The 10,049-nt window shown below is 44.8% G+C and overlaps 1 protein-coding gene across 3 annotated transcripts in view; it reads right to left on the bottom strand.

The window, feature by feature from the left end:
• Window positions 1-693: 693 nt before the first annotated feature.
• Window positions 694-10,049, bottom strand: part of MICAL1 (microtubule associated monooxygenase, calponin and LIM domain containing 1) — a 47,081-nt gene continuing 37,725 nt past the window's right edge. For all 3 annotated transcript variants that reach the window (XM_082228208.1, XM_082228207.1, XM_082228209.1), the window contains exons 16-24: window positions 9,739-9,907; window positions 9,380-9,465; window positions 8,552-9,194; window positions 7,448-7,527; window positions 5,996-6,097; window positions 4,225-4,318; window positions 4,015-4,111; window positions 2,996-3,069; window positions 694-2,132 (exon numbers count right to left, since the gene is read on the bottom strand). In XM_082228208.1, coding sequence (XP_082084334.1) covers window positions 1,969-2,132; window positions 2,996-3,069; window positions 4,015-4,111; window positions 4,225-4,318; window positions 5,996-6,097; window positions 7,448-7,527; window positions 8,552-9,194; window positions 9,380-9,465; window positions 9,739-9,907 — 1,509 coding nt within the window. In that variant the 3' untranslated portion in view covers window positions 694-1,968. The remainder of the gene's footprint in view (window positions 2,133-2,995; window positions 3,070-4,014; window positions 4,112-4,224; window positions 4,319-5,995; window positions 6,098-7,447; window positions 7,528-8,551; window positions 9,195-9,379; window positions 9,466-9,738; window positions 9,908-10,049) is intronic.

The following is a 10,049-nucleotide window of genomic DNA, read 5'->3' as shown; positions in this document are numbered from 1 at the left end:
TACTCTCTTCTGTTGGAAAAGCCCTCCTTTGACATCCGCGGCAAACTGTAAAGCTGGGATTAGCAGTCTTCAGGCTGAATTTCACCCTTTTAGCGGCTTAAAACATCTTGGGAGAGATGGAGACCTATATGCAAATGAGACCAGGAATCCTACTTTTGGTATGTAGATATATTTTTCTTACCATGGATGACCCCCATCCTACCACCCCATGCCCCTCTTCATTGTGCCAAGCTGGCAAAAAGTACTTCTCATCTAGCAGGCAGAAAATGTGTTTGGTGTGTTACTGAAGACGTAGTTGTCAACCACGGTTACATTGAGAACATTGTGAGAGGCTGCATGCAAATAGCCCAGATAGCAGACAGGTCTGTAAAAGCATGTAGGTAATCATGTCCAGCCTAGAACAGCATCTTTTTGATACATGTGAGTGTTTGTTTATAAGCTTAACCGGTAACCTGCTCTTCCTCAAAGGGTTCAGAGCAGCTTTCATTGAGGTTTCTCCCATCTGGGCACATTACCTGCATATCTTTCATTATGTGCCCTTCCATGCTGTTCTCATTTAGTGAGAGAAAGGCAGGGATCACAGTTGTCTTCTCAAAAAGTTTAGTAGAGCCCAAGAAAACTTCAGAAGATACCTGTGGGATATCTTCTTTTCTTGTGTTAAATTAGCTTGGGTGAGAAAAGGCAGGACAACACTTCCAGCTCACTCCATGCATCTTTATTGAAAGAGGAGCACACAGCCCGTAAAAAGAGCTGTGGCTTAACAGCAGTTCAGGCATGGCAGGCTTCTGGTTCTAACAGGTAGCCATCTCCTCAGCCGCAGAGGTCTGACCCTGGTTCTGTAAAGGGGCTTGCTGCAGGAGCAGTTTGTGGTGATGAAACAGCGCCCCTAATTCTTCTCTAGTGGCTGTTCTTTTATTGCTTTGGGATACTATATTCAGACCACACCTGTGTGGTTTTATAGCTGGCAATCCATTACACATGTAAGTAGAGTGTGAGTGGCAAAGATGCCTATCCAGATACTGTGTGACAGGATCACACTTCTCCAGTGGCCGTGCTGTTTTTTATTATAATTCCTGGCAGGCTGCATGCAGCCTTGCTCATCCAACTGACAGGTCTGTGCCCCCTCCCTAGTAATACCCTGTAAACTGTTTATATTAGAAAGGCCTTGCTAGTGTTGTTGGGATTCCCAACTCCCTTCAGATCCAGCCAATGATCAGGGATTATGGGAGTTGTAGTCCCAACAACACTGGGTGGGGGGCACAGGTTCCCTACACCTGGTTTATATATTAAATTATTTAGCATTTATGCCCCTCCAAATATCTCATGCTAGTTTGGGAGTGGGAGGTGCAAGTAATATTGCCCTGCTGGAGCTTGGGTGAAGGCAGAAATGCTCGCTTGCACAGCAGCAGCCCCCTACTACCCAAGTGGCAAACACTGCAGCTGCCTGAAGTGGCATGAAAGAGGAGCTGTCCTGCTAAGCGAGGCCTTTTTCATAGGGGAGAACGCAGGCAGCTATAGATAGTTACATGTGCAATGTTGTCTCCCTGTAGCCAGTGTAAAGAAGAATTTGGAGGACAATCTTAAGACACACTATAATGAAATCACTTATTGGCAAAAAGAATAAAATAAAAAGGGCCATATTTCCAGTCTTACTACTTAAAAACACTCGCATCAAGGTCAGGCTTGTTCTCCTTACACCTAATAGCAGCTACCAAACACTAATCTGGGGGGGTGGGGAGGGACTCAATCCCAGGCAGCTGACCTAGGCTGCTAATGAACGAACTCACTGAAGTGCCTGATGCTTACAGCACAGAGCTGCAGCCAGCACCTTGGCCTTCATTATTGCTGGGGTGCCTCGGACAGATCTTTGCTGAAGATCAACCAGTCCTCTGCAGATACGTGTTAAAACGGAACTTGTGTTAAAATGTAGCTTTTGCACGAAGACAAAAGCTTCAATATAGCCAACTCTCAAATCTTCCCAAGGTCCCCAAATGCTGGTCCGTGCTCGTAAAGCTCACTGAGACGCTTCTTCTCCTGCATCTCAATTAGGGCACTGCGCTGGTTCACAACCTCCAGCAGCTGGGACAGGATCTCCTTCTCTTTCAGCTGGTCCTCTAGGGTTTTTGAAGTCTCTTTAAAAAACACACACACAAAAAAAAAATGCGGCTCAAAGTCAGTCACTATTATGGCATAGAAAACAGGGAGCCTGTGGTCATCCACATATTACATGACTGCATCTCAAATTATCTCTGCCCATTGGCCAGGAATTGTAGTCCCAACAATCTGGAGAGTCACAGGCTCCCAACCCCTGCTGTGAATGAAATCTCTGTTTAGCGTCTGTATATTTAATTCTTCTCAACAGTTAAGTGAAATCAGGCAGACAGCTTGTCTCCATTATGACATTCCCAGAATTGCATTCTGTTTAGGACAAATTAATCCACATACCCCGTCTTCTCCATCACCAGTGCGTATTTAGAAACATTCTATACACACAATGAAAATATCTAACCCTAACAACAGATCATGAGAACAAAGGAGCTGGTTCAAAGTTTGAATAATTAATCCATGCTAAGTTAGCAGGGGGTGGGCAGGAATCACATGCACTGCTTTCTGCAATGGTACTCAGGTTTTCCATTAGAAGCAGGTACATATAAGATGCCAGAGTTCATTAACTTGGCTAACGGGCTCTAACTAGAATACAGCAGGCATAACTGAGTGCATTAAAAAATTCTGCTTGATGCAAGAGACTTGGGTTCCTTTGCCAACTAGCTTAAAGCCCAAGAGAATCAGATATAGTAAATAGCAGGGTAGCAAGCTTCTGCTTCGTGTATCCATCCTAAATGACCTTTTCCTCCCCTCATTCATTCAATCAATTGATTTACAGTAATCAATTCTGTGAATGAATAAAAATATGCTCCCACTTAGCTTGGCAAGCATTTCTAGAGTTTCTCTGCATTTCCTAGTATAAACCTGGACCCCTTATACTCTCTCTTACCATCCATATTATCGTATTGGCGCAGCTCATGATCCAGTTGGCACTGCTGTTCCTCTAGTTTCAGCTCTTGCACCCTATGGGGTAAAAAACAACAACTGAGAACTTTGGTCATTTATAATTGAGAAGCTCATGATAGTATACAAGATCCACTCTTGAGAAGTCTTCCAATTGATTCTCCCTTTGTTAGTAACAGTCCTCTGTATACTGTCAGCTCAAATATCCATATACTTTAAGCCTCATTAAGAACAGACTATTGGGCAGGAGTTAAAGTAGTAATGAATAAGGCATGTCTGCCTTGTCTAACTGGAGCTTCCCAGGGAAAGGTCCTGTTCTCCGGGAGATAGCCAATACTTCTGCAGTTTACAGAGGCCTTTCTATCTACAGAACATTACCAGGGGAGTAGTTCTTCTATATACACATGGCAGACTTTCAACATAAGGTCTGGTCCAGTGCCAACTTTGCATGGGTTCATTCTCAGAATTCCCACTGCTGGTCTGCATCAGCCTCCCAGATGTTGCTGGACTCAAGCTCCCATCAGCCCCAGCTCATGTGGCCAGTGGACAGGGATGATGGGAGCTGTGGTCCAATGAAAGGCTGGTGTATGTCACATTCTGCCAGCTGTATGTGTTTTGTTTCAAATGAGCTAGCTGTTTAAAAACCAAGCAAGGAAAGGGGACAAAAACGACTTTTTAAAATGGCTTAGGGGACTAAGATCTGCTAGTAAGTCCAAGAGCAACTCTAAACCCCTTAACCTCCCTTCCCCACCCTTGACTGGCACAGTAGTTCTATTCATGCTGTCTGTGTGACACACCATCTTCCAGCACTCTGAATATGAACTAGGTTGAGTTGTTAACGGCATTCAAGGTAGCGCAGGAACCAGAAGGATGCCACTGGGGTAGCAAGAAAAACTGAGTACTACATGTGATAGTACAGGAAGGAGCAGTGCTGTACCAACTCCCCTGTGATCAGAACTGACATGAGTACCAGGTCTCAAAACTATGAGAGGCTGGGTCTCTTACGCAATCATGAGGTCAGACTCCTCGCACATCAGGCTGTTCTTCTTTTGGACCAGGGAAAGCAGCTGGTTCATCCATTGTTTTAGTTCAGCGTCTGTTCCTGGAGGATAAAGGAGGGAAGAAGTTATCCCTGGAGTACAGCTGCCATTGCATGTATTATCCATAGGCTGCAGCCTCACCCCCATCTCTCTTGGCGGAAGCCCAGGCTCTTACCTCTCTCTTCCCGCAGAGATCGCTCCAGCTCTATGCCCTGTTGTTCAAGCTCTCGGAAAGTCACTTCAATCTCTTCCAGCCTCCTCTGGATTGACTGGAATGCCCAAGAAATAAAGAGTTGGTCAAATCAAGAAAGCATTTCAAAGTGTAAGGAAGAGGAACCCAAGCACGGGTGGGTAGCTTCCCAGAATAGCTGGCAGGAACTCTTATAGGGTAGTAGTACACTTTTTGGCAAAACCTGGCAGTGCTTATGATTGTCTGTGAAGCAAAAAATGCCCGTGTGTTACATCATTAAAAATCTAAGGGCATGATCCAATCCCTCCTGCACCTGAAACTGTGGATGTACAGGCTACTTAAGACTATAAGTGTAATTTAGTCATTTTACAGTCTCTTGAATATTTCTGCCATTAACTTTATATGTGCGTACCATTTGCAACAGTTTAGAACCTATCAACTGTTGTGAAATAACTCACAAAGGATTTATAACTATTATAATCATCACGCTCATACAGTTCTATAAATTAAATTTTGAAATACATTATACCATTTAGTTGAATGAGCAAAATAGTCAACCTAGGGCTTCACACAGAAGGTGTTTCGGCACAGGAAGCAGCACACCATTTCCACGTAACCCAAACATCCTGCACCTGTGAGCTTCAACTGTATATATACAGTACACAGTAGTTCTGTTCCAGTAACAAGAAGCCGAAAGCACCAGCCTGAAGATGACGAGTGAGACCTCGTCGAAACGTCGCACAGACACCCCGACTCTTACACGGGAAGACACCCGAAGACACCAAAACCTGCAGTACACAGTAGTTATATACACCCTTCCAGAAGCAGGTCTGCTTGAGATGTTTTATTAATTAAAAGCATTTCTAAACCTCGACCCTACTTTAACATCTCTAAGCGGTATGAAAAAATACAACATAAAAACCAGTAAAACGGTATAAAGATTAATTAAGAACCTGGTCCAATCTTCTGGGGCTGGGATTCATGGGAGTTATCCTCCCAATGTTCTGAAGTGCATCACATTCCAGTTTCAGGAAGCCTAACCTACTTATATGGGGTGGGGCATTAACAGTGGGAGCAACTAGGGTACAAGAGGAAAAGTGGGGGGAAGCTAAGTGAGAGTTTACATCTAAATTAACAGGAAGAGGGCTCCAAGGTGGAGAAAATAGGTGATGCATGGGTGATACTAAAGCCAGGAACTGGTACTATCAAGTCAGTGGATATGGGCTATTTCACATTAGAAGTGAACACTGTCTTTTAGTCATTCGTTCATTTGTTACAATCCAGCTTGGAAGGGTGTGTATGTGTGTGTGTAAGGGCATATTAGAAATCCATTAAATAATACTTTTTATACAGGTCAACAGTGTCACATATCATTAGTCCTGGTGTAGGGCAGCTCCCCATTTTATGTAGGAAACACAACAAGGGTGATTCCCCACCCCAAGTGAATCTTTAAGCATTCGTGTGCTGGAAACCCTTCCTGGAACAGCTGGATGTCTACATAATGAATTTTCTCTGGGAAATGGTAGTAAAGCTTGGATATATGCAAGCAAACATTCACCACATAAAGTGTGCAGCTGTTTATAATAACAGGGAGAATCTCTAGAGACACCTAACAGCCTCGGGGCCTGAGATGTGAAATAGCAGGCTGCAAGGTATCTGAAGCTTCCACCCTTAATTTCTGCAGCCCCATTCCTCACTGGGACGATCCCTGTAAAAGTATCAATGCCCGTCCACCAGCGGAGCATGCAAGTATTACCTGCGCTTTGCAGAACCTTTTCATTTGCGCCTCTTTGGCTCGTCGCATCAGTGTCTTCTTCCACGTTGGATACTGAGGTTCTTCAGTGAAGCTCAGGAAATGCTGCAGCCACAACACACAAGCAAGAATCAAATGAGATGTTTTTAAAAGCCGCTGTCCACCATCTAAACTGCAGCCACAGTTTAAGGCTAGGCTACTGCATACTTTGCAGCTATAACCAACAGTGACCCAGCCCCTTTACAAGAAAGTACAAAAATAAATACACAAGCCCAAGGTGCCTGGTATGACATCACTGGGGAAAAGACGAGTGAATTGTTATCGCAAAATCGAGAGCAACTTAATGCTCAGAGTCTAAGTCTGGCCTACCCTGCAGCTGCAAGAAGTCTTGACAGAGTGACTCACTCTCCAGTCAAAACTTGTGTAGACAGGACCATGCCCAGAATGCAAAATGGAGAGGGCTTTGTGAGGTTCTTGTTAGTCATCCTTTCAGAACACGGATGTCTGCTGCTATTCTTACAGACCCCCAAGCCAATTGCAGCCCCCTTGAGGGGGAATTCCAAATATTCATCTGTGGTCCTTTTCCAGATCGTGTGTCATAAATTTAGGGCCTAGCACCACCCATCCAAACTGGGGATAGGGAGGAGCTCCATGGATAACAAGGTGCCTACTGGAGCTTCCAACCAGCCACACCACTTGGCCAACTACTTCTGAGACTCCCTTTGTTGATTGGAAGTGCTGGGAGTGTGAAAGACTTGTGGCCTGTTGCCAGTGAGATGGAGGAGATGGGGCAGTGGGAGGGGTGTGGGGAAGAAAAGGAGAATGAAGATGGGGGTATACAGAGAAACCTGTAGGGTAAGGAAAGAGAAGTGGGGTAACAGATGCGGAGAAACTTGTAACAGTATAGGGGGAGAAGAGCAAATGATGGGATGCATATTTTTAAAAAATATATAAACACAAAAATTAACAGGCTAGAGACAGAAAAAGAAGAGAGAAGGTGAGCCTGTTGAATCAGAAAACAACAAAAAAGGAGCTACAGAGAGGGAGAAAAGTGGATTTTTTTGGAGAGGGAAGAGAAAAAGAAGTAGAGTTAACAGAAGGGTTCTGAGAGATGCGGTGGTGAGAGGAATCCCATGATTTGCTGAAGAGATTATGTGAAAAACCGAAAGAAAATGCTTTCCTGCTGTTAAAAGCAGAGAATTGAAATTGGAAAGGACCACAAGGGTGATCTAGTCCAACCCCTTCAAATCAGGAATCTTGCCCAACACAGGGCTCGAACCCAGGACACTGAGATTAAAAGTCTTATGCTCTACCAACTGAGCTATCCCAGTTTTGCTATGTTTGGATGTCGTGATGATAACACAGCCCTCCTGAGTTACTGAAAATGGTCCTGAAAGTGGCTTGAGTCGTGCTTGTCTGCTGTGGTGGAATTGAAGTTTGGGCTTCTACACTCACAATATATGCTGCAAGATCTTGGCTTATTGTTTCTTCCTCCTCTTCTTCCTCTTCACTGTCACTGTCAATCTCCAGAGAATCTGTCAAAAAAAGGACAAGAGAAAAATATTTCATTCCAGTGACTTGTGGAATGACGGCATAAATTAAAGGGTGATTTGGGGGCTGGGGGTGGAGTGAAGCTTTCTTTTATAGCTAGAGATATCCAAGAGAAGAACTGGTTTTATATAATGAAGTGGGGAAGCAGGCACATTGATGCTATGTTCACTTCTTTTATACGGGCAGTGAAGGTAGAATTACTTCTGTACCAATCAAAATCTGGGCCCAACGCTGCTAACAATGAAATTCCTCATCACCATTTAGTACTGCAGTGATCTGAGACCCAAAACAAAACTGTTCCATAGAGACCAGTGGATGCTGGTAGTATAGCCCTTAAACATTTATGAAGCATTAACAGAACAGGGCACGTGCTTCCTGTTTTATGGTCTCCAGAAAGAGGACAAAGGTTAAGAAAGATAACAGGAAAGCACAATATGGGAGGGTTAACTCCCATGTCGAAGAACAGAAATGGGTCTGGCAAGCTATGTGAGTTCGATTAAGCAGGCAATGTGGAGAATGCTGCTGCTGCTGCTGCCAGCACCACCTACTTAAACCACCTCATCTTAAAGGATGAGGGTTTATTAGAAGACACTACCATGGAAGTGGACCAGAGTAAACAGCTCTCTGGGCCACAATGAAGGCAACTCTGATCTGCTAACAGCCCAAAGGCTTCCGTTTCAGAAGCAACAAGCTAAATCTTCAATGTCACAAAAAATAATGTGTTTTAATATGGGATTGCACGGTGGAGAAATCCCATGTGAGCAGGATGAACATCGCACAGCACACACAAATGGATATGCTACTCAGGAAGCCCTGAAGCCATATGCAGCTGTACAGGAAAGAGCACATGGTGACAGCTGAGCATGGCCTTTGACACTTAGGTTTAAAATCAAAGGTGGGGGAGCCATTTCAATGGCTCGCATGTTCTGTTTTGGTGAGGTTTCCTCCCATGTTTATGGTCTGCCCCAAACTTTTGGGATAAGGCATATGATATATAAATAAAACAACCTTCTGAGATGGTGCTGAAGCTGGGTTCTTCTATTTTCATATCTGGAAAGTGAAATGAGGCTGATATTGGACTCAGTCGGGATAACTCAAGCTTTTCCAGGGCTGACAAGCAAATCTTTTTCTTTGGGAGATTTTCACACTCCTTCTGTTCTAGTTTGGGGCTCTGAGCAGTTGGCACCTTTCCAGAAAGAAAAGGATCTGTATCAGTTCCTTGAATTCCTGTCACCAGGCTGTCACGTGTCTCTTCTTGGGACTGGCTGCCAGTCCAATTTTCTGGTTCAAGTCTCTCTCTTTTTGGACTGGCCTTGTTTCCATCTCTGCCTTCACCTACAACCTCTGAAGTTAAACCAGCCTCAGAAACAGAGTCCGCCAACTTCTTGTCCACCTCCAGTAATGGTTGACGATGTGGATGCCAGGATGAGTTCATAGTACAAAAGCCTCCATTTACTCTGGCTGGGAGTAAGCTGTGGCCTTCAGCAGCTGATTTATGTAGTTCTGCAGGTTCACCTGTTGGCAGCTGATCTTCGAAAGACAGCAGGTTCTCATCCAGGCGTGGTTGATATGGACCCTTTTCCATCTTATTGTCCTCGGCAGCCAAGTCCAGAATGCCTTTGTCTGAAGGAATGAGGAGTTTGGAGGAATCCTAGGGAGACAAAAAAGCCGGTTTTCCAAGCAAGCAAGTTGCAAGGCTGTCGCCCATGAGCGTGACAGGAAGTAACATGGAATACGCTACTGGACAGAGTTACTAGGTTAATTATCAGCTAGGGAGCTGCCTTGCTAGTCAGTACCAAATGCCTCCAATTCTGAGAAGGCATCCATCCCACTCACCTTACGTGCTGCTCTGACAGAGGTTGTGCTGCTGGGTGTAGTTATGTCCTCGGAGGTAGGACAGTGCAGCATGCAGTAGAAATTACCTAGGAGTAAAATCAAGACAGCCATAATCAGGTAGGGTATGTTGCTTGCATTCACCTGACTTGCCAATAAACATGACTGCCAGGGCAGATTCAGATACCTCAAGGAGAATAAAAGCAAATGGCGCAAATGAATCTTGATATGCACTTGCAGGAAGTAGAGACACAATGCAAAGAAAGGCAGCCAGTTTGGATTTCAGAGAAATCAATGCCCCCGTCTGCACTGACGGCTGTGCCATTCAGGCTAACCAACTACGTCTTCTCAGCTCCACTCACCGTCATCTTCATTGAAGGCGTAGTCCCCCAGGCGCAGTGTCGTCTTGCAGCGGCGACACTTGAAACAGCCACGGTGGAAGAAGCATCCCTCCGCGCTGACTCGCTCCAGGATGTACACACGATCTCCACAGAAATAGCAGGCATCGCTGCTCGAGGAGGTGACAGGGCTCTGCCAAAAAACCAACACCTTTAAGACCACACGTTCCAAGTCATCTTGTGCTTTGGTTTCAAAATACGTGGTTCAGCCCAATGAGACACATTAACAAATATCCACAAGTTGTTGGACTACAACTCTCATGATCCCTGAGCTC

The sequence above is a fragment of the Podarcis vaucheri genome, assembly GCF_965113315.1.
Source record: "Podarcis vaucheri genome assembly, chromosome: 6".
Classification (NCBI taxonomy): domain Eukaryota; kingdom Metazoa; phylum Chordata; class Lepidosauria; order Squamata; family Lacertidae; genus Podarcis; species Podarcis vaucheri.
This window is presented reverse-complemented; position numbering and strand designations above follow the sequence as displayed.